Here is a 25,304-nt window from a genome sequence, read left to right on the forward strand (position 1 = left end):
TCACCCCAATTTTTGAGGCAGAGTTTCTGGCGGTGGTACTCGCTTTACGAAAATTAGACTCCTCTTTTTCTAAAGTGGCAGTAATTTCCGACTCTCTATCCTTGTGTTCATCTCTCTCTTCGTCGGTGGATTCTGCAATAGTAAAAACCTTTGTCTCCCTGATCCCTAGACATTTGAAAATTGTACATATGGTATGGGTTCCAGGCCACAGCAATGTGACTTTAAATGAATATGCTGACAATTTGGCAAAAGAGTCCCTTAATGGCCCCGTATTATCTATCCTTCCGGCGACCGCGTACATCACCGCAGCGAGGTTTCGAAGAAACGTCCTATTAAATATGAAAAATGGACATCTTTTAAGATCTGATGACTACCTGCATCTAAATTATTCTTGGAATAGAAAATTATGTCATTCACGGCAACTTGAGATTTCACTAACAAGGCTGCGATGCCGTATCCCACCTTTAAATTTCTATCTTTACAGGTCTGGTTTGGCACTGTCTCCCGTCTGCGCATTTTGCGGTGAACAAGAAACATTAGATCACTTTTTATTGTTTTGCCGCCGCTTTACTACGCTGAGAAAGCAGTTGATGGAAAGGCCATTGCAACAGCTTGGCCTTAGTTTAAGCAGCCCGACATTGTTATCATTTGGCGCCACAATCCTTGGGCACAGTCACAGGTCTGTGTTAACTGCCATGCAAAATTTTTTACTGGACTCAAATCATTTGCCTTGCTAAATATTTAAACATCACTTGCTCTAAAATTGTAGTGTCAATCTCCCGTGAGTGTTACCACTTTTCATTTTATATTTCACTTATCTCCCGTTTTGTTTCCTTTGCTCTACCCCTCAAATCATTTTTTTTTTATGCAAGTATATTAAAAAAAAAATTCTTTGCTACCCAATTCTTGGCCGATCCCCCTCTGTGGGTATGTGCCATAAGTTATTTGGACAACAACAACAACAACAACCTTAACCTTATGGGCACTTCGTTCTGGAAATAAGTTCATTTTCCCTGCGCATGAAGAGATTGAAATTGAATTAAATTACTTAGATAAGTGCATTAACAATCACTACCTAACGTTGCCCTGATGCAATTCATTTCTGATAGACTGAAACTCAACTGTTGTCGAAACATTAACTTCTCATACATTTTTACGCATGAATTCACCTGTATATAGAAGAGAAAGACTTACTGTACGGTAAAAATTCTGAAAAAAAAAAATATCCGAGATGATCAAACTTACTCAGACAAAACTGCTTTCTCGCAAGCGCGAGGAATGAAAGCATCACTCATTTTCTGCGTAGTAAATCTTCTAACGACTGCATTAACGTAATACACAAAACGAAAGCCACATAGGTAAATTTTTTGGTCACAGATATAAGGATTCTCGACACTTTACACTGTCCTTGGATGAACCATCTCACCGAGAAGGCTATACAGCATTTACTTTCCGGGGTGTGTGTGCGGGGGGGGGGGGGGGGGGGTAAATTTCTCGGCGTGCGTCCAATCGCGCTGTTTTGAGCTGTGAGGTGTCAGCGAGCAGTAACGAACACTAGGTAGTCTTTGTGGATCCAGATTCATTGTCTGCGGAATCCATCCTCACCCGTATGGCCCTTCGAAATGTTAGACCCCCCCTTCCGCATAGGAAACTGTAGGATAAAGCGACGATGTCTACAGGCCCCTTTCACTGAAGACCACATTTTATTTTTATTTATTTATTTGCAAACACTGTTAGCCCTTCCGGGCTGTTACAGGGTGGGCAATGTACATTTAAGCGGCACAACAAATTTCCAACTCTTTCTCAAAAGTTTCTAAAGAACAAGTTTTTTCAAATGCGCTTCGGTCAAGGTTGTTCCATTCAATGATTGTTTTAGGCAGAAACGAAAATTTAAATGCATCAACTCTTGGCACATACGACATCACTGCAAAGGAATGATTAGTGCGAGATTACAGTCTCCCGGGCGGCCGCAAGCACAAGCCGGAAGCTAAATTGGGTTTATTGTTATAAAGTTGATAAAGGAACTTGAGCCTAGCAATTTTTCTACGAAGAGCCAAGGTTTGTAGTTCAGCAAGTGAAATAAGTTCGGTTGCGGACTGTGTTCTTCGATAGCGAGAAAACACGAACCTCAATACTAGCGTACCGCGGGAGAATGCTAAATAAATCAGTTAACAACAGCAAGGAGACAGGCGATCCTTCGATGTGGTGCGAGAAGCCTTCATTCAGATTCTTTCAACAAGAGTTGTTGTCGGGCTAGTTGGCTTGAATCATGTAATGCCATGAAGGCTATGCGCAAAAAAGACAACACAAAAAACCGGTCGTTGCCTCTGTTTTTTGTGCTGTCTTTTTTGCGCATAGCCTTAATGGCATTACATGATTCACATTCTTGATTTAAAATTTCGTCTCGCATTTACACTTTCCCTTTTACATTGGTCTGTGTCCCATTTCGTCGTCCAATTTCATTTCGCAATCACTTCATCTCGTTCCTGCGCGGTTCGTTTGGTGTATGATACTTAAGGGTAAAGGTGGGTTGACGCATTTGGACGCTGGAGGTAACTGGGCCATAGTTAATGGGTAGATCATGGAGGCTATTTGTACTGAGGGTAGATGTTGGCTTCAAAAAGTTGGCCAAGGCGTTCTCGCTGAATAGTGAAGATACTTGCAATTAAATAAAAATGTTAACCTGAACGCTCACATTACCATAGTAAAGCACATCCATCCCTTTCTTTCCGAAAATATGCATTGACCTGGCTGTACAGTATTGAATTCCCCAAGCGACGAATCTGTGAAGAGTTTGAAGTATGCTTAGCTGCTTTTCATATTCGTCCACTGTTTTTACATATTTGTGGCTCATGTTGCATTTCTAGGAAGATATATTTTCCTTTATCTGGCTGTCTACTCCCTTCCGTAAACTTTCTAAGCGCGCTACAATCGTCATCGTCGGAGCAACTCGCGCGAGAGAATGCTAAGGCCCCGTCTTTGTTCTTATTGCAGCGGTTGTAGTTGAGTCACTACAACAGGTAAATAATACGTGTAAACATTAGCTTTCTTGCTGATATAAGAAGGTGAATCTTTCCACCTAGCTTGAGAGGTTTGTCTTAAATCAGTATTTAATACCAAGGATATTATCATTAACCTCTTTATACCCTAAATACGTTCGGGCTCTCCCAAACCTTATCCTAGCCATATTTACTTATTTCTGCTTGCTAGACATTCCTTACACCTTGATTTTCTAAAATCTAAAATCATAATTGAACATCTCTGCCGACCTCACGTACTGGAAACTGGGTGGCCTATTATAGAGAGTTTATACTAATTTGTATTCTAAGTTAACTCCGGAGCCATCGAGCGGGCACTGTGCTCTGTCAATCCCAGAGGGACTTCAAAACCAGATGTCTCTATCTTATTATCATTTCTCCTATATCAGCGTTAAACAATCTCATAGCCTGAGTCGCTTTGGGACTTTAAACCCCATAAACCAAACCAAAGCAAATCTTTCTTCTTGGATACTGACAGCACGATATAAGTCTGGAGGACTCGACCATAGGCATCTCGAAGCCTATTTAAGGAAACTCAACAGCATACACGTATTCCTCAAATTAACTTTTCCGCTTTTCTTTATGTGATCCAGAATATTTCTCTCACTTTGTGACAGAGCTTGAGACATTGCTTTACCAATGGGATCGTGAAACAAAAATGCCGGCTGGGCAATGGATGCATTCGGTGACCTGATGTGTGAAGACATTTGAGCTTAAAGATTAGGAAAAGGTTCGAAGGCCACAATTTATTGAAACGCTGAGGAAAGCCTGGTTATTATCTCGAAAAGAGCAGGACAGTAAAATGGGAGTTTTATGCCAACATTCATTGAAAAATGCTTCACAGCGACATTTAGAAGCGTCAACAGTCACTAAAAAAGAAGCGATCTCCTTGTGCACGACAAAGTCCTGTTGACGAGTCTTGTCTTGCCGAAGCTACCATTCGAAAGCATGGTTTGCAAGAGCTGTGACACCGCTCCCTCGATTCTGGTCTGGACCTTATTCGCATCTATTTTACAAAGTCATCAAAAGAACATGGATTATAGAAATGAACTCACTTAAAACTGCCATAAGCTAGAGGTAAAAAGGAACAAATTCTTTTTCTTTTTGACATGTCAAATTCCTTCCGCGAAAATGGAAGTGCACTAGCGTTAGAAACTAGATTGCATTTTTTTTTTTTTGACGAAAGCCTCGCCGTTTTCCTTACGGCGAGTCGCAACTTTTTGATCTCACCTCAAATACTGTGGCATGGTCGTTATGTGCATACCTTATATGAAACTCGTATACACATAGTGCAGAAACTGGTGCAGAAAACCATGCGAATTTTATTCTATCATAGGCAATGTATATTGTTTGCTTGCTTAAAGAATAGCTATAATAGGCGCTGTCAGTTCTTTCAGGGACTCCGTGTTTGAAATATCGGGTCAAATTATGAGCCTGCAAGTTTTGCGGATGTTTATCGATTCCATATAAAAGTTGCACAGGAGCGTTTGGTACGTAACTAGTCGATATCTACCCATTTTCGTACATTCTGAATGTACTCCGCTGTGCCTTCCATATACAGAGCTTTTCGCAAACCATCAAGAGGTGAAAGGGAAAGGACGCCTTGAAACAAAAAAAAAAAAGAAAAGCTTAACGACCCAAAATATAGGCGGAGAAAATAAAAAGAAAAAAAGCACTGCCGGAACATGGGGCCACAGTTGCTTTCGTAATGCCAAAATAGCGCTGATCACACACCGGGTTCACTTTTAGCTAGGACTGCTGTTGCTACGACTTCTCAAGAAAATTATGTGTTTTACGAAACGCTAACCTGCATTCCCAAGTACCAAACTCCTTAGCAGCTTTTCTGCACCGTCGCGGTGGCGCATTGGTAAGGGCGCTCTCAGCGGTTCAGGGAGATATGGGCTGGGCATCTTTCGAAGTGTGCGAAGCTCAGAGTAAAATATTATATGAGGAACGCCTGAGGAAATTGGACAGTAACAGATGGGCAGCTAAAGTATTTAAATACCTGTACCTAAAAAGCGTTGACTCACAATGGAGGAAAAGAACTAGGAAACTAACTAGTAAGTATGCTAGTAACAAGGACGGAGAAATAAAGAGCATTAAGCAACAGGTGAAAAACACAGAAAGTAAAAATTGGATAAATTCGATGGAAAAGAAACAGAGTGTGGAATTATACCGAAAGTGGAAAATGCAGATCAGGAGGGAAGATTTCTTTGATAACTCAAGAGGCAGTGCCCTATTTTTTGAAGCTAGATCAGGGTGCCTTAGAACACGCAGCTACAAAAAGAAATTTAACAATGGAGATGACGCATGTGCTGTATGTGGAAACTCCAGTGAAGCAATTGCCCACATTATACTCAAATGTAATGATATCCATCCGGAAGTTGGTGCAGGCGCAATCACTGTTCCTGAAGCTCTGGGGTTTAGGGATAACAGTGGCCGGGTGAATAAACCGGCGGTGGAAACTAGCAAAAAAAGACTGGAAGATTGGTGGCTTAAAAGCACAGAAGTGACATAATGTTAGTAATGTAGGAACAAAATTTAATAAATAGAATGATGGTTTAGTTAACCATTCTAAATCAATAATTAAGATATAGGGAGAAAAGTGAGCATTATAGCTACTGCTACCACCCCGTTTCAAAGGGGACGCTCCTATATTCCATCCATCCCATCGACTGCTGAACCCAAGGATGCGGGATCGAATCCCGACCGTGGAAGCCGTTTTTCAATGAAGGCGAAAAGCAAGGTGCCCGTGTCCTGAGCGATGTCAGTGCACGTTAAGGATCCCCAGGTGGGTTGCCATAGGGGTCAAGTCAAAACTGCCCACCTAAGCACATGTAATACCCTACTCTTGCACTGTGATGCCATCGAAGCAGTTCGCACTTTGAAGCTTTCCAAACAAGCATCAGTTTTCGCTTGCTTCGGTTATAAGTGTGTGACGCGATAGGGTAGGCTATCAATCGACATATAAACCCCCGCTTTAACGAAGTCGAATGAACATCCCAGCGTGGCCCTGGAGTAGTGTGTCTTACCGGCATCCAAGAGCACTGAAAGGAATATTCTTATTCCACCTTCCCTTCTATCGGTCCATATATTCGACTATCGGTCCAAATATTCCTTACGTATTTCGTTGCATACAAATAAAGAGCGCTTTGATTGATTGCTTGATTGATTGATTGATTGATTGATTGATTGATTGATTCATTCATTCATTCATTCATTGATTCATTGATTGATTGATTGATTGATTGATTGATTGATTGATTGATTGATTGATTGATTGATTGATTGATTGATTGATTGATTGATTGATTGATTGATTGATTTATCTGAATGGAGCAACCGCAATTGACAACTCCTCGCAAAAAGTTCTACTCTCTCTCTCTCTTTCTCTCTCTCTCTCTCTCAGCCATGTCAGCTGCCAGCTGTAATCTACCAGCCCCATGCTCGTGATTTTTCGCACACAATGCCTGCACGCAGAGACGTCATTTTTTGGTGATGAGTTATTTAATGCTCTTGCGTTGCAAATAGCAACGCAGTTCAAGTAATTGGTGATTAAAAAAATCGTAGAGCTTTAGCATGGTTACGCCGGTAACTTGCGCAAAAGCACGCTCTCCCTGTATTTATGTTGGTCAATGTTCAATGAGGTGGGTCAGATTTTGTGAGGTGCCCGGGCCATACTTGGCTATGACATAATCTAAGATGGAGTCCAAAGGCAGATTCCGCCCGCACCACTAATGTATCGCGGGTCCTTGGCTACGACAATCGCACTGCGCGCGTGCCATTGTACTTATCGATATTTATCAATATCAATTTTGGTCTAAGTTGACCAAGCTTTATTTTGAGTTAGCCGAGACAAATATTTTGTTGATCCGAGTCGAAATAGGGTGCAACCATCGCTTTGCGGACGGCCAGCTGTAATTGAATATCCGCTTTGTTCCAGTTTAGCCGAGGTCAATTATCGGCAAATTAACTCATAGCATTGCTATGCAGCTGTTGCGATGCTCCAAAATTAATAAAGACAAGATTTTGCTCTGTGTATGTTGACACCAAGGTGGGTTCTTTCGTACTAAAATGCGAGATGGCAAGACACGCAGTGCAGTCACGAGATGTTGTTGTTGTTGTGGCTGTAGGAAGACGGAAACGAAAATGCACGGGCCTGCTATTGGCTCTGAGGCTGAGCCACCTCCGCTGCCTCGTGTGGACAGGAGAGAGAAAGTAGAAAAGAAAGAAAAAGAAGAGGGAGAGAAAGACGCACGCTGCAACAGCCGTCGTCCACTACCTAAGCGGTGGCGGGTGCAATGACGGCCTACAACAGACAAAACTACGGTGGCAGGCTGGCCCCAGTCCCAGCCCCGTAGGGCCAGGAACAGCCACCCTTCATGTTCCACAAGATGACGAGACCTAAAGTCAAGTACAAAATTTTGCAGGACGTTAAGTTTGCGGAAAAGTATCGAAACATACAGTCAAAAACAAAACTTTGCAGGACACAAGTTTGCGGAAAAGTATTTGTTTCTGTGTGGCTTGGCAAACGAAGCGAATGAAATGCGCTGAATCACAAGAGGACATGTACACGAAGTACAGTCAGGGACAAAATTTTGCGGATTGCAGATTTGTGGAAAAAATTTTTCTTTCTTCATTGCCTCGCCAGTTTTTTCTGTGATTTTTTTCTTTGCATGGGGTACAGATTTGTGGAAAAACTATTTCTTTCTTCATTGCCTACTACTTTTTTCTGTGATTTTTTCTTTGAATGTGATTTTTTTCTTTCTTTCTTCATTGCCTCGCTAGTTTTTTCTGTGATTTTTTCTTTGAATGGGATTTTTTTCTTTGAATGGGGTACCCCATTCAAACCCCATTCAAAGAAAAAAATCACAGAAAAAACTAGCGAGGCAATGAAGAAACAAATATTTTTTCCACAAATCTGCAATCCGCAAAATGTTGTCCCTGACTGTACTTCGGCAGACTACGGCCGGAGGAATAGCGAAATGACCTTGATCAAGGTGAGCGGCACAAGAGGTGCTGGCCACTGCTGTCAGAGAAAGCAAATATTTAATACTTTTTTTAAGGAAAACAGTGGGACCTTTCTGCAAAAATCAAGCAAAACGTTTTAATGCCAGCAACTGCTGTGATAAATATATTACACCACATATATTGCCACGTGGTCGTGACAGTGCCGACGGCTGCAAATGGGAGACTGGAGGTGCACCCAACTCTTAAGTGGGAACGCGTGCTCTCAAAAAAAAATAATACAGCAACTCAGCGGCGGTGATAACAGCAAGCGTAACCATCAGTCGTCGAATCTCGAATGCCCGTTGCACTCGTTAGCGCTAATTTTAAAGTCTGCAAAGAATCATCTAGATAAACGCACAAAAAGTGGCCAGAACAACCCGGAACATTTTGTAAACGGACACGTGTGCCTGGAATCGTTCTTGATATATCTCGGTGCATCCGGCGCGACAAATTCAAGTTCAAATTCTATATAACTTAATTTCCGTCGATGTAGAGGCCCCTCCGCTCTCTCAGGAACACCCTAGGGTCATCCAAGGGAGAGGGAGCCCCGCCGTAGGACGTCTTTCGCAAAGCGTCCCGTGCCAGACGGATTACTCGAGCTTGCTGCTCCGGAGCCCGGCTGCGGAGGAGGGCATCCCAGGTTTCTTTCTCTCTGATTCCATCAATATGCCCGGGAGAATTGAGGCATTCCCAAATGAGATGATCTGATTGGCTATTATCCCGCATTTGGTGCAAAACTTTAGAGGTTCTTCTCCCTCCCTGTACAGATAAGATGGAAAGAATCGGTTTGTTTGTAATTTTCTCCAGTCTCTGCACTTGTTAGGTGTGAGTGACCGATCTGGAGGTGGGAGGTCTAACCTTTCATTCCTGTGTGCAGCCGCGATTTCCGTGTACGTGATGAGCGGACCCTTCGACCCGGGTAAGGGTGATTCCACGGCAGCCCGGGTGTAGATGTCTCGGGCGAGACTGTTAGTAGCTTCATTGCCTGAAATCCCCTCGTGAGCAGTTAGGATACTTGGACAATCCAGCGCGACCAAGAAAGCGATCAAGCGGCGTCTCGCGATACTCATCGTAAAAAAAAAAAAAGAAGAAAAACAAGAGTTTGGTTGATTGGTGGGGTTTAACGTCCCAAAGCGACTCAGGCTATGAGACACGCCGTAGTGGAGGACACCGGAAATTTCGACCACCTGAGGTTTTTTTAACGTGCACTGACATCGCACAGCACATGGGCACCTTGCTTTTCGCCTCCATCGAAAAGCGGCCGCCGAGGCCGGGATTCGATCCCGCGTCCTTGGAAACAGTAGTCGACGCCGTAACCACTGCGCCACCCCTTACTTTTTTTTTTTTCAGCATGGTATTTATTACATGCTTTTAAGTTGAGCGTAAAGCTATATACATTATTTACAGAGTAATAAGCCTGTAGGCGAAAAGTCTAATTGACACATACAACACAACACCACATCAACTAGAATACAACTTATCACAACTTCACTAAAACGGTGGCAAGAAAAGACAACACTGCCCTATGATCACGGTGATAAGGCAGCATGCCGACCGACTTTTGAAAACAAAAACAAATAAAGCTTTCATGGTTCGAGGCAATATAACCAAATATTTTTTCTTACTTGAGTCGTCCTCACCACCACTTGAGATGCTTCATTCGCTTCAGTTCCCCTGTTCAGTTCATGTTTCTGGCACTTGATTTTATTCCGCAATCGAGCCCCACCTTCGCGATCCACGTCAATTAACCTTGCGCTCGCCGCAAACGTGCGGAGCTCCGCTGCGCTACAAGGGGCATTACTCCATAGAATATAACATAGCCGACAAAAGGGAACAAAATGGCCGCGAAAGCGGGCCCTTTAATGGCCGAGCTAGAGGTTCTGCGTGTCTGTCAAAGGGCATTGCACCTACAAAAAAATAATTTATACCTTAAGGGCAATGATGGAAAACAACAGACTATTGACAGGTAGAAGCCCTACCGCGTAGGTGCAGTGGTAAGACGTCCGACTACTGTGCCGGAGTACCTGAGCTCGATCCCGACCGCCGGCGGCTGCGTTTCGATGAAGGCGAAACGAAGAGGCGTCCGTGTGCTGTGCGATGTCAGCGCACGTTAAAGATCCCCAGGTGGTCGAAATTACTCCGTAGCCCACCACTACGGCTCCTCTTTCTCTCTTTCCACTTTCACTCCCATCTTCCTCCCTTCCCTTACGGCGCGGTTGCGGTGTCCACAGAAAAAGAAGTGAGACAGTTACCGCACCTTTCCCTTCCTATAAATAAATCCACAGAACACGTGTGACAGATACTGCGTCTTTCCTCTTCTGTGAACAAATTATTATTGTTGACAGGTAGAAATAATGGCATACAGGTTAATTGGTTGCTGCAGTCCAGGTAAGAATCAGTGCAAAGTATGTTAGCAGTCATGGCTAGGTGGTATCTGGAGCCGCTGCCCTATGAAAAGGATTTAGCCATATCCATCTATCGATTCATTCATTACAAAAGAAGCGGCCATGGTGGCGTGGTTTCGGCTGTTGCTAAATAGAAAGAAATGGTTCACAGGAAGGGAAGGGAGCAGTATCTGTCACACTTGTTTCTGCGGACACCTGAACTGATTGATTGATTTAGAGAAAAGGAAGGCGCGGTAACTGTCTCACTTGTTTTCTGTGGCCACCCCAACCACGCCGTAAGGTAGGGGAGGAAGTGGAAAGAGGGAAAGAGGAGCCGTAGTGGAGGGCTACGGAGTAATTCGACCACATGGGCATCTTTAACGTGAGCTGACATCGCACATCACACGGACGCCTCTTCGTTTCGCCTCCATCGAAACGCAGCCGCCGAGGTTCGAACCCGGGTACTCCGGCACAGCGTCTTACCACGGCACCACCCCGGTGGGGCGCGGACACCTGAACCGCGCCGTAAGGGAAGGGAGGAAGGTGGGAGTGAAACTGGAAGAGAGAAAGAGGAGCCGTAGTGGAGGGCTACGGAGTAATTTGGCCACCTGGGGATCGTTAACGTGTGCTGACATCGCACAGCACACGGACGCCACTTCGTTCAGCCTTCATCGAAACACAGCCGCCGCGGTCGGGCTCGAACCCGGGTACTTCGGCATTGTAGTCGGGCGCCTTACCACTGCACCACCGCGGCGGTTGCGAATTATTCCATTTCCAGTGACTTTTCAGGGTTCAAATGGCAAATCCGCGCAAGCGCGTGCATGAAACTACGTTATGCAAACGAAAGAAAAATGAAACCAAAAGTAAATTTGCTGCCTCCGTGACTCGGTATTTTGAAGCGCCCCTCTCCGAGGCTGGCGCGCTTCGCCGACGTAGCACACTAGGTGCGCTGAAACCCGAGGTCGGCCTTTGGGGCCCTATGCGAGTGTCCCGTGTTGTTCGTTCGCTAACTCTATGGTTGCGCCCCCAAAGCAGCCCGAACCAGCAGTGTCTCCTTCCTACCCGTAGCCTATATTTCTCCGTCCTACAGTACCTCATTTAAGACATAACTGAAGCCACGGGTACTATAAAACCTAAACATTCAGCAGAAACCTAAAGCGGGGACGAGCTATACAAGCGCAAACTTTATAAAAGTTGAGTTGGCACTCAGCACTCGTGTATTCTCTCTCTTGCCTCGTGTGCGTTGCACTCAACGTCGAAACGTTGGAGCTTTACTTTTTCCGCCAAGCATACTTCCTCTACCACGGTTCTCGCTTCATTAAAAGCATGGCATCGGTCGGTTCACTTGGGAGTTGACTCCGGTTCCTCAGCACAAGTCGGCAAAGGAAGAAAACGCTTCTGTGCGACTAACGGTATCCGTATTACCGCTATACGCACGCATGAGCATGTTTCCTTCTCTGGAGGTTAAATGGAAGCACTAATATGTATCACGAGAAACGATGTTGATACAATTAAAAAAGATTTTAAACTATGAGTAAATATGTCCTGCCGCCTTTTTTTTTTTTTTTTTCGACTCGAGGCTAAAGGAGCCGGCCGTCTTGCGGACGGTGCCTAAAACTAGAATCGACGCCACGATGCCGCTGACATTTGTGAAGGTAGCGGTTCCGCGTGCTCCAGCTTTCGAAGCCATCGCCTGGCGTTACCACGACAAGAGTTGATAAGCAGTCTTTCTAGGCTGACTCGTTTCCCTTTTCAGTGCTGCTTAGCGTGCGCAAGAGGGAGAGAACGGCAGCGCCCCGTTTATCGCTCGTTTCCATGACAACGGAAGGGTCGTATCAGATTCTGCCAGTTCCGCAGGGAGGCTTGACGCACAGCCCGGAGACGACATAGAAAGGTTGGTTGTCTTTTGCAGTAACTTTGCGTGCATATTTTCCAGGCTGCAGTTCGCTCTTATTCTTCAGAAGTACGGAGACATGCAAAGCGTCTTCTAGTTGCATGAACCTTCTTTCTGTTACGTCTAGCGTATTCGTACAGCCAGAGCTGCGCACAGAGCTTTCGCATGCTTTCCCCATGTATACGCTAGTTGGTTGCTTTTAGGATCTCCCGCACCGTTAAATTTTTGTTTCACAACAGGACACGCAGAACTGGGATATCTGCAACGCGTTATGACAACGTGGCCGCAAAATAATTCCGGAATATGTCGATGTCATAACTTAAGCAAGGCGCTAAGGTTTTTTTAGTTGTAAGGAACAGTGGTTGCAACAGCGCCTATTGGAGTGAAATTTTTTGTCGTTCGCTGACGATTGAACTTTGTTGTCTTGGAGGGTGCACTCATTTTCTTTTTTGCAACGCCGTAATTTAGGTACGTGCAGGTACGTGCACTCTGCGGCTTGCTCAACTTTACAGTGCTGTAAACTGTCAGTGCAAAAGCCCATTGAGGCATTAACGTTCCACATAACAGAGGGAACTGACGCTTACAGAAAACCATGAAAAGGGCATTTAGTGGAATTGTTCGAAGCTAGTATACGGATCGGTAGTATGGGTTGTGCCCCGCCGCGGAGCGCTTGTTATGAAGGCGATGCCAGCGTTCTTTGCCTCAGCATGAGTCAAATGTTGCACGCATGCAAGCTTTATCTGATATGTAATCTTTTGTCGCGGAGGGCTCTGGCTATCTGTTTTTCTGCACCAGTCAGACCTACTCTGAAATTTGGCTCCCCCAAGGCTTCTTCTCTGTCCTAATAGTTGTAGCAAGCAACGTTACGGTAATAGCGTTCGTCGTAACGTTGTGCAGTCTTTCCTGGGATTTGCACGGCAAAACTGCTATCCTGTTCAGGAATTAATAGTTATCAGATCATCACAACTCTCGCAATTAAGATACATGGCTTCACGATAAGTGACAGATCAAATTTGACAATGTCAATGTCACTGAGCTGGTCATGTCACAAAAATTCATTTCGTTTCGTCTTGGAGCACATATACGGGGGACAACGGCTTGTCAATGCTAGTAATATATCATTTTATTGCATATAACAACTTCCTTACGTGCGCTTCGCAATTGAATACTACACTACCAACAACCTTATTCACTACACAGTGCTTATTGAATAAGCCTTAACTCGAATGCAAGCACTAAGCACTTTCGCTATTGCAGAACTTGAGCTTAAATCTCTGAACGTAGTCGTAAGTGTCGTTCGGTCTCAGAATCCAAGTTATTAACTCGTCACAGTGATTCAGCGGTACTGACGTTTAGTTGCTGATTTCAAGGTCGCGGATTCCACCCGAGCCGTCATGTCTGTACTTCAACGGGGATGTAAAACAAAATGCACCTGTCTGATACAGCGCACGATTATTAAGTGGAGATTTAAAGGCGGCCTTTCTCACTATTTGATTGTCCCTTCGGAACAGTGAGTTCCGCACTTCAATACAAAAGCACACCTTATTCCTGTTACTTTCTCGATTGATAGAGAGAGAGTGAAAGGAGCGATGGAACGCATTGTGAGAAGGGAAAGCGAAGAAATTTTTTAGCCATCACAACTTGCCGCGTTGACTCAGTGGCTGCGGGACTCAATCAACGTTGGTTTCATTTCGGCTGACATAGACTTCGTTTAGACGGGGGCGAAATAAAAAAAAAAACGCCCCTCATTTGTGCAATGTCCGTGCACGGTTAAGAAATGCAGGTAATCAAACTTATTTCTCTACCCACCACTACGGTGTCATTCATAGACTAGGCCCATTTGGGGTGTCAGTCCCCTTAGTCGAGTCCAATGTATGAAGAAGTTTTGAATTGGAGCAATTTGCGCATTACTCGCACTATTCTCCTTTCATACCACTGGCTAGATGAGCTGATATTCTGGATATGTTTTGCTTCGTCTTGCTTAATTGCAAACCTGTTATGCATTCTTTTGACCTAACGACCATCTTACTATTCAATTCGTTAGACGGCCCCGTCTGTGAGCAGAGCAATGCCGCTGAAAGCCAGGATCAGAGGTTTCGGACCCTTGGTACCTGAGGACCTTCAGGTGACCTTCTACGATGACTTGCCCCCGGATGCTCTGTGCGCACAGTGCGATAACGTGTCAGCGCAGCTGCTCCGAGATCCCGGAGGTCATGGCTACTGTCCATCCTGCACAAAGATGTGCACCTTCGGCAGTCGGTTCCAATGCAGCGTTTGTGACAAGTACTACCGGGCTTCGGAGGTAAGATGAGTCATGCTTTAAACACTCTATAATGAAAACTTGTGTTTCCTCCTCATAGTTTCCAAAACCCACAGTTAATAACCTTACGCTAACGGAAGCAAGGTATTAGAGTCGAAACACCCCTTATCCTTTTTCATTTTTTTATTACTGATGACAGCGCTTGGGTTCTAAAGAATTATATAACTCAAAGGACTGTTATCCAGTGCAGTTTCATTTATCGCAGGTGTGTTTTCGCATAAAGTTACGGATAGCATTCACTGTGATGCAACAGGAGATAACACAAACCACCATCGCCCCGCCGCGGGTTATTGCACTCGACCGCTGTAACCAACGATGTGGGATCGAATCTCTACCGCTATGGCCGCTTTTTGATGGAGACGAAGCCCGTGAGCTGTGCGGTGTCAATGCACGATGAACTCTAGGTGGTCGAAAGTTCCGGAGCCCTCCACTATGGCGCCCATCGCAGTTTTTGTCGCCTTGGGGCATTAAATCCCATAAACCATAAAATACAAACCCCCCGCCGTTAAATTGATGTCCATGTATTTGGCGGCAGGCAATGAAAATATGAGTCCTGTTCTGGGATTGGATGTCACAAGAACTTAAGTTTAATTGGACATATTTAATTACCTGAACCCCCAATGCACCGAAGGCCCATCACTCAGAAGTAACGTAAAAATTTACTTGTTTCGTTTGCCCAAAATAACTTTTTTTTTTTTCATTCCTAATATTGGAAGAGCATAGTATCTGGCAGAGAACAATCGCAGAATTGCCAGTAGGTTAGCTCGCTTGGAAAATGTTTGATCACAAAACCGGGGTAGCATGTATATCAAAAGCACTCAGTCACAGCCTAGAACGCAGCTCTCTAGCAAAACAGTCAAAGCACTCAACAAGGTACACGTATATTTCACACCCTACTTTTTTTTTTTCCTTCTTCAGTGTCGCACCTTGCGCGGCGCGCCACGGGCCCTACAAGCTTTTACATCTGTCTTCGATTTTCCCCGATACTCCCCTTTGCTTTGATTCACCCACAGCTATATTGAGCATGGGGTGCCACGCAAGAATAATGGCATTCTGCTCAGCTTTAGTGAAGTCGAGAGTATGAAGGAGGGGGGGGGGGGGGGGGGGGGGGGGTAATCCCGTCTGACCGGAGGGATACATTTCTAAAACAGAGGTGTCGACCAGTAAAATAAATTTTCAATTTGTCGTTTCAGCACCCAGAAAGGGGATTTGCTCATGGTGAAATCACGCCAAAAAAAAGTTACTCTTTAAACGCTAGCTAAAGTAATCGCCGCAACGATCTCGCATAAATCGAATTAGGATTACCCTCGCTGCGATCAAGCGTGTCTGACGTCGTCTAGCTGTGTGTTAAGTCTCGCTCGCTTAATACGAGAATATGGCGTGCAAGTAGCCCGGGTTCCTGCCAAGAAAATTCGACAGCGGCTGTTGAATGTGAATGACCAGTAGTCGAAATAACAATTCCAAGAAGTTGTCTACGCCTTTCACTGCGCAGATTGCAACGACGTCTACATCGGCGAAACTAGAAGTTACAACAAGCGCATACAACATGCTCAGTACAGAATGAAAACACTCGCAACAAGACCTTGTCAGAGAACGCATACACGCATAAACACAAGATTTATCGGAACAATGCAAGAATCGTCGAAAAAGAAACAAGCAATATAACGGCTTCATCTGGAATCACTTTTAATACATACGTCTCACACGCTTAATCGCAGCGACGGTAATCTTAGCCTTATTTACACAGGATCATTGCGGCGATTACTCTATCTTGTAAACACAAAGCTTTTTAGTGTAATTTTGTTGTGAATAAGGCTCCCATTCTGCGCTCCGAAGCCTCATCAAATTTGATCTTACTGCATGGTGTCTGTTTCTCGACACCACCCTTTCTCTCTTTCCACTTTCACTCCCACCTTCATCCCTTCCCTTACGGCGCGGTTCAGGTGTCCACATAGTAAGTGTTACAGATACTGCGCCTTTCCCTCCTGGCGGCTCTGCCGCACCGACCGCCGAAACGCACCCGCTAGCATCTTCATGCAGACGCAATTGGCTTTTTCTGCCCCGCCGGGGTGGCGCAGTGGTTACGGCGCTCGACTACTGTTCCCAAGGATACGGGATCGAATCCCGGCCTCGGCGGCCCCTTTTCGATGGAGGCGAAAAGCAAAGGCACCCGTGTGCTGTGCGATGTCAGTGCACGTTAAAGAAACCCAGGTGGTCGAAATTTCTGGAGTCCGTGTGCTGTGCGATGTCAGCGCACGTTAAAGATCTCCAGGTGGTCGAAATTACTCCGTAGCCCTCCACTACGGCCCCCCTTTCTCTCCATCCACTTTCACTCCCACCTTCATTCCTTCCCTTACGGCGCGGTTCAGGTGTCCACAGAGCAAGTGTGACAGATACTGCGCCTTTCCTTTCCTATGAACCAACCAACCAACCAACCTCCACTACGGCGTCTCTCATAGCCTGAGTTGCTTTGGGGCGTTAAACCCAACAAACCAAACCAACCAATTGGCTTTTTTTTGGAAATCTCTAACTCAGCTTCTTCCCTAATGCTTCTTTCCAACCGAAAGAACTCATTTCCAGACGACTCTTCCGCATTCTTTGTGGCATACCGGGTAGATGAGCTGCCGGAGGAATTCAGCAGCTATGAACAGATTTACACTCATAATCAAGGGCGAGTTCAATACGAGGGACCTCGAGTCAAGGTCCCACAGTTACCGCAAGTCCACACAGAGCGCTGTTTTCGAGCTTCGTTTTGGAAAATGCATGTATATGACTGACCAGTATTAGCCCTAGTGTGTTCGGACGTTTTACACATTCCTCTGTAATGTGGAGCGAGCATTGTCAAAGCTGCGTGCTTTAATCTCAAACGAGAGTGCTGGCATGGCTGATGACAGTCTAGTATGCTCGTATCTAATACAATCAACTCTATATAGCCTTTGCTGCAAGGCCAGTAATATTTGTGTCTTTTTGCTTCTATAATCTCGCGTACTTTGAGAATTTTTCTCATCAATAATCGCCGCATTCTAAATTTTTCACCGCGCAACTAGCCGCAAAAATCAGATTTCAAATAGAATATAGACGCTGAAAAACATCCGCCGAATTTTCGAGCAATAAACACCGGAAAGTACGCGACCTAAGTGTAACTCATCAGGTTCAATCCCAGGCGAAGTTGCCGCAGTTGTAGGAGGTACCGGTTTCATCACACGTGTTCAAACTCAGGGACACAGGCCCGAGATTATTCGTCTACAACACGCTGGTTTTATTCAGTATTCACCAATTGCTGTCCACTAAGGAATCAATCACACTATCGACCACCCCCAGGCAATCAACCAATACTGCGTCCATGATATAGACTCCATAAAAAGCGTCCGTCATTTTTTTTTTTTTTGCGCGCTTTTCGGTTCGTTCTTCAACTCGATGCGCAGATCGCACTAGAACACAGTGGCGCCATCAATATTTGCTAAGACGTATTAGGTCGAAGTACAGGCACGTGGTTCAGGCAGCCTCCGTTTCGGCACCACCCAAATGTTTTCCCCGCGTGGTTTCCAATTGTCTTTGAAATCTCACAGTGGCGCCTTCTATGTTCGCTGAGGCGTATTAGGTCGAAGTTCAAGCAGCTAATGAATCAATCTCACTATCAACGACCCCCAATCAATCAACCAATACTGCGTGCATAATACAGACTCCGTACAAGGCGTCCGTCATTTCCTGATGCGTTTTCCGATTCGTCCTTCAAATCTATACGTAATTCGCACTAGAACACAGTGGCGCCATCTATGATCGTTTATGCGGTCTTCGTTTATGCGCTACCCAAATGTTTTCCCCGCGCAGTTTTCAATTGTCTTTGAAAGCTTGCCCCCCAACCCAAGGTACGGCGACGGTTTTTTTGCGCAGCAAAAGCAGTATGCTTTGCCTCATATATGTCAGCTTCTATTTGCTGTCATCCTTTTTTAAATGGCGAATTTAACAAGATGATGTGACATCCGTCCATACGAGTACGGTTTTCATATGGTTATTAGGGCAGTCGCACACGTTACGACAGAAGTGCTAATTGGCGCTAGATGAAATTCAGCCCACCGGTAAAGTTTCCTCGGAACGTCTTCATTATCAGTGTAGCCACTGTTGTCCTTCTCAAGCTACAATTAATTTTAGCTCATTCAACTCTTCGAAATTTTGTCGTCTTCGTCATTTCCACGGGGCGCGCTGACGAACGTCGTCTGATGTTTTTCCTGAAGCTAACGCTTTTTGGATAAAAGGCGAAACTTACACCAAGAGAACTTTATTCTCGGAATTCAACATTCCTCTTCTGCCATGGGATTAAATGTCATGCCATCAAGACACCTGAAATAGGCTTCTTGATCATCGTCGAGAGGTCGAAGCGTAGCTGAGCCTCAGAAACCAGCCCCATTAAACCTGATCAGTGTAACCGTATTTATTTCAAAATAGCTAGTGCCGAGGATACCTCTATTTTTAATTTTTTCTTCGCGGCTGATGTTGAATTTGATTTTCTCGCCTTTTGTCTCTTACATTCATGATGGAAAATAGCGCGAAGGTACTTTGTTGCCTGAAAGCGCAACTTCAAAATTTTATTACGATGCAAAAATATATTGAAACATACTAGCCAAATCTTTCCTCGTTGTTCCTTTACAGAGGGACACTGAGAAATGCATCTTAATATTTTCCTCATTCCAAACCGGCAAGTTTCTTCCCAATTCAAAACAATTTATGCAATTTCTCTTCAGCGGCTATGATCAATTTTTCTGACTGTGTTCGCCACAAGAATCATTAAGTTAAGTGGTTAAGGCTAACAACATTTCAGCTCTATGAGACGGCTTTAAACGCAAGGCACCCGTATTCTGTTTGATGTTGGTGCAGGTTAAGATACCCCGAGCTGTAAAACTAATTCCGGAGCCATCTGTTACGATGTCACTCATAACGTATGGCTCATTGGAACTGCTAAAGCACGAACACGGAATGCCTGAATATATGTGGGGGCGAATAAAAATATTTACGCTCTGATTACTGCTTTTTCAAATATTTTCCTTCAAGCTGATAAAAGACGAATCGACACCAATGAGAATAAGTCAGAAGAGGATCTTTTGCCCAGGAGCTACTGGAGGAAAAGATGTGCGCATCCCTTTCGAGTCACTCAAGGTATGTCTGGTTCGCTGCCTTGCATCTTGCTGAACCCTATTTTCTGAGCAAGTTCGCATACTTTATCAGTCAGTTGAACAAAGTAAAAAAAAAAACATCTAAAATGTCAGCCTACTTCTACAGTGAGAAACGCAGAGCCGTACAAAGACTGATGAAAGGTTAAAGCTGACTCCCGACTGAAATTTCACTGCACGTACGGTTTTCTGGCATAACCGAACACCATCCCAATCACCCTTGACTTCAGAAACAAGGGCAAGATAACGAAGGCACGACCACTCCAACAGACCTTTGTAAGTGTGGCCTTACATAAACTCCTAAAAAAAATTCCGTGCGTATATAACATTTTAAGGCGAAAACCTTTAATGGCTCATGCTGTCGTGGACAAATGTGCCCCGCTTTTGCGGCGTTCTGATTGGCCGAGGCGGGATGACGTCATAGAGGTCTCGACCAATCACAGAGCACCACCACAGTATGCGCGAATCCGTGCCTTATATGGCCATATGTCCATCAATGATCAATTAATAGTTAAATTATTACCAATTGACTAAATAACTAATTGATTATTTGGTTAAATAATAAATATTTGCGTCATATAAATAATTATCTAGTTAAATACTAATTAGTTATTAATGTCAGTTGCGTAGCAGAATGCGGCACTCAGGCTTTCCCCTTTCACTACTTTAGTGGCTAAAGTCCCTCGTAATTTTTACTTCGTCAGTGTTAGCTTTTAATGAGTGTTTGTGTCGTCAGTTCGGGGAGCTCAAAGACTAGGTAGAAGAACCCAAATCACCGGTAGGATCAGTTACCTTGATATGTACGAAAGCTACAAGTGCAACATATCTGGTGCCCTTTATTCGTGAATCGTATTGCTATGCATATCATCTGCAATCTGTTTGTACGCATTGCGAGATCGCAGGATATTTCCGAACACCAACATGCTTACCGGGCGCAAATTGTGCCTTCTGCAATGTGCTTGCTGGGCACAAATTATGCTTTCTAGGCGCTAATGTGTACGCGCGGCGCCTGCAACCGAAGCGTTCATCACAGTAATCTGACGTCAGGTTCACCGTTCAAATAAATTGTCACCCCGAAAGCGTTACCGTTTCGCATCTATGATATACTGGAATCACCTGCGACTTTACAATACCTTGTTACTGGTGCTGTGGCCAATATGTACTAAATTTTGTGTCAGGAGGAATGTACACCTTTTGTCAAAAGTTTAGAGCCCAGGGGGTGTACTTCTGAGCCGTATTATGTGGCTCGTAATGCATTCCCAGGTTTCTGGACTCACTCAAGGCAGGAAGATTTTTCGTCCTACCCTCTCCAATGACTAGGACTTGAACGATTGTTAAAAAAGTCATAATATACGGCTTCAAAGCAAGCCTTCTGGGCTCTGAACATTTTACAAAGGCTGTACATCATGCCAGCCTACTATTGTCGTAATAATTGCGTCAGCAAGACAGCCAAAAAGCGGACATCAGACATGGCTAATATATTTAACGAAGGGTTATTTCTGGTCTTCTATTCCCGGTGATAGGAAGGTTGCCTGTGCTTCTCTTCACTATGGGGCACTTGCGCATGCGAAGAGTATGCCTGCAAACTCTCAATACTTGAAGGTGCTAGCCAACATGCTAAAGCTTCTCGCTTCATGTACACCGGTAAATTTGCCTGTGTTGAGACCTGCCTTCTTGGCTCAGTAGTTAAGGCGCTGAACTTAGGATGCCTGGTTTTGATCCCGGCCATGGTGGCCCTTTTCGATAGAGGCGAAACGCTAAGTTCTGGCGTACTATGCAATGGCAGTCTGCTGTCGCAACCCAAGATGATTGAAATATCCGAAGCCCTTCACTGCGGCGTCTCCTGCAGCCGAAGTCGCACCCGGCATGGTGGCACTCTAGTTAGGATGCTCGGCTGCAGTACCCAAGGATGCGGGATCGAACCTAGGCCGTGGCGGCCACTTTTCGATGGGGGCGAATAACAAGGCATAAATGTGTTGTGCGATGTCAGTGCATGTTAAAGAACCCCAGGTGGTCGAAATTTCCGCAGCCCTCCACTACGGCGTCTCTCATAGCCCGAGTCACTTTGGGAAGTTAAACCACATAACCCAAACCACTCTAAGTCGCTTCTGGACTTTAAACAGCATAAATAAAATTGCGTCCATGCTTAAGCAGACGTTTGGCCACCGATTTCCTGGTGACGCATGGTACGTCAAACTGGTGCTGCCAAGCGGCATGAAAAAAAAATTTGTTTTTGGCCGCGCAGGAAAAAAAATGAAACGAGTCATCTACGTTTATCACTAACCCTTGATACCAACCGTCGCCGTATTTCGTAACTTCATCATCATCATCATCAGTCTCACTGCGGTCACCGCAGGACGAAGGACTGTTCCATGACCCTCCAACTAAACTTCTTTTCTGCCAACTGCGGCCAACTCATCCCAACATAGTTCTACGCTTATTCGCTGAATTGACATTCTGTCGCCTCCTACTAAACTTGCTACATTTTTCTGCTCTCCGAACAGTCTGTCCAGTATGTAAACCTAAGCGGTCGCCAATATACGAAACACATGCCTTACTTATGCCCATTTCATCCCCTCGATTACACTGCAATGTCATTAACTAGAGTCTGGCATTCTTTATATCCAGCGTGTCTTATATTTGTAGCTGTCATTTTCCTACTTAGCTTGTAGCGTTGGCTTCACTTTAAGATGTACCAGTTCGGTTAGCATCCACACTGCGGCCCAATAGGCGAGCACCAGTACAGAACTACAGCAATATACTTTTCATTTGATGATTCTAGCCGGGCAGGCATTTTCCGGCACATTGAAAAAGAGGTATTTAATTCTCCAAGCTCGTCCGATGTAATTGCAGGGATGGATCTGCAGTCTCGTAGTTTCGAAAATAGAAGTGGCTCTACACTACCAGCGCCACCAAGCATGGAGCCTTTCGCTTACTACATTAGAGTCCTACATCGTCGCTATAATAAACCATGTGCATACTGATGGCTGCGCCGCCTGTCAGGAATCCTGCGAAGCGTTCAGGTGTGAAGAAAAGTAAACGAAGCACTTCATTGCCTTCAAGCATCTTCTACGCGTTACCTAATTGAAACGCAGCTCTGTGCTATAGATGTGCAGGCTGCTAGCCGACGCGAGGCAGCTTTCTGGTTGGTTTGGTTTGGTTGGTTTGTGGGGTTTAACGTCCCAAAGCAACTCAGGCTATGAGAGACGCCGTAGTGGAGGACTCCGGAAATTTCGACCACCTGGGGTTCTTTAACGTGCACTGACATCGCACAGCACACGGGCGCCTTGCTTTTCGCCTCCATTGCAAAGCTGCCGCCGAGGCCGGGATTCGATCCCGCCTCCTTGGGAACAGTAGTCGAGCGCCGTAACCACTGCGCCACCCCGGCGGGGTGCGAGGGCGCTTTCTCAAGGGTGAATGTTGTTTCATTGTTTCCAATCAGAAAATGTGATTTCGTTTGGAACAGCGTGGTTCGTTGAGTTACGTTCGTACCTGTGCGTCGGCCGCGTCTCCTCGCCGTTTTTTTTTTGTTTTTTTTTTTGTTTTTGTTTTTTCGCGCATCCACAATGCGCTCGGTTTAACAACGTATGTCTCGTGGGCTATTAAGTAGTCGCGAATTTTCGTTCTCATAGACCCTCAGGTGTGCAAAAGGAAGACTTTTCTGAGTATTTGGCGGATCCAAAACGGTTAACTTGAATTAAAGGCAAAACTGCAACCGAAACCGCTAGCGAGACCAGGCTTGCGTGGACACCTGGGGACTGGTAACATTGTAAGGAAAGCTCTGCCCCGTAGCTTTCGTTGCTTATAGCCACAGAAAGCTGTCTCCAAGTGTAGTGTGCTTTTCGAGACACTGTTTATTCGACTAATACCTTCCGACGCCGTACAAAATGTTAACTCAGACCTATTTTCTCTGCTATTGGTCCTCCACCAAACAACATTGACTTTTTTTTATCTCTTTCAGGAGCACCTGAATTATTGCCGTTGCGGCTCGGTTGCGACATCTGCTGAAGACTTTGTTCACCCGTGTTATCTTCAGGTAACGAATACGTAGACCTATTCACAGCAGCTGTATATCAGTCGCTCATGCCATTGGTAACATGCCACTGAGTGCGGTACATCTATTATCTCAATTTAAAATAAGCTTTCATCTTCTTGAGGTAGAAACACCAACTAAACGTGAAACACAAAGTTCTCTAGAGGACAGGGTTTGGAAGGGTAGAAAATAATTGTGAAAAAAATGTTTCGGCAAGCAGATACACCCAGGCTAATATTTTTCATTTTCCTGTAGTAGCAGTTCTGCCTGTAGTGCACTAGTCAAGACTGGAACTACGACACGTCAAGTGCCCTTAGCAGTAGCTCAGTGCGGTCGAGCTAACGATGTTTTATAAGTGAACATAAAGAACGCGTTTGTTTTCAGGATAGAAATTTCTTGGTAGCTGTAACTGTTTCCCGCTCGAATGACTCTCTCTCGGTTCCTGTATTTACGCCCTAAATTTATGCTGCACAAGATGCATAACAATGTGCCCTGCACGGCAACAAGACGACACACCAATTATGGTGTTTAGGTTATTAGCCTTTCGTGTATATGGATTTTGGCAAAACTAGTAATAGTTCTATTGGAGCTTGCATATGAAACTGAATGTGCGGAGCGGGTTTTGTACACATTAAAAATAAAATAAGCCCAAAGTAGTAGAAACTGCTTATTCCATTCCCACCTGAATACTCCTACGACATACTTCATTTCCAATCTTACACGGAGCACATAAGGTTATCCACAAGAAATGTTCATTTTACCTGGGCAACTTGTTTCCAGGAGGGCAAGGCCGGGGACCATAATACGCATCCGGTCAAGTTAGCATCATTGAGCTAAATATCAAATGAGCTTCATTGGTGGAGTTGACTCAGTATTAAGGGGACTGTAATAGCAGGGTTAATTGTCTCAAATGCACTTTCTTGACTCTGGGCAAGGTGCATGATCCGAATTGTTGCATTATGCACCAGCTTGTTTCAATGCAACTGTTTTATAAATACATAAATTGACCCCTGCCTTGTTGCTTCGTTCCAAACATTTGGCAGGTTTCAACCATTTTATATTTGCAATTTGACTGATTTAGAGTTTAGGGACAGTGTTTATTCTCTTCTGTGCACTCGTGCAGGTGACAGTCTGCAGCTATTGTGGTAGAAAGATGTCCAAGAAGGAAATATCGGACCACATAAAGATTTGCAAAGAAAAACCTAAGGAGCTTCGTCAACGAGACCAGAACCAATCACTGCCACCTAAGGTAGGTGTTCTTCCGTTTTGTTTAGGTTTTCTGAAGCAACTGAATGTTCGTCGCTTCCCTGTGATTTTAGGTGCCTGTACAAAAGGCGCGGACCACCCGTTAATCTTTTTCGACACTGGAGTAAAGCGAACAGTACTAAATCGCGTATACTGCCCTTTTTCGTTACTTTGTGATTTATACATTTGCAGGGTCCAATAGAACGACACGT

The 25,304-nt window shown here is 44.8% G+C and overlaps 1 protein-coding gene across 2 annotated transcripts in view; it reads left to right on the top strand.

Annotated features, from left to right (window-relative positions):
• The first annotated feature begins 12,082 nt into the window (after positions 1-12,082).
• LOC146172929 (uncharacterized) overlaps positions 12,083-25,304 on the top strand; it is a 35,242-nt gene continuing 22,020 nt past the window's right edge. Inside the window, exons 1-5 of one of the 2 annotated variants that reach the window (XM_084584521.1) lie at positions 12,083-12,326; positions 14,371-14,628; positions 19,696-19,800; positions 23,776-23,850; positions 24,971-25,096. In XM_084584521.1, coding sequence (XP_084440647.1) covers positions 14,395-14,628; positions 19,696-19,800; positions 23,776-23,850; positions 24,971-25,096 — 540 coding nt within the window. In that variant the 5' untranslated portion in view covers positions 12,083-12,326; positions 14,371-14,394. The remainder of the gene's footprint in view (positions 12,327-14,370; positions 14,629-19,695; positions 19,801-23,775; positions 23,851-24,970; positions 25,097-25,304) is intronic. The other variant, XM_084584519.1, reaches the window with a different exon arrangement.

This window comes from Amblyomma maculatum, chromosome 11 (genome assembly GCF_055883805.1).
Source record: "Amblyomma maculatum isolate TAMU_Amacu chromosome 11, ASM5588380v1, whole genome shotgun sequence".
NCBI lineage: Eukaryota > Metazoa > Arthropoda > Arachnida > Ixodida > Ixodidae > Amblyomma > Amblyomma maculatum.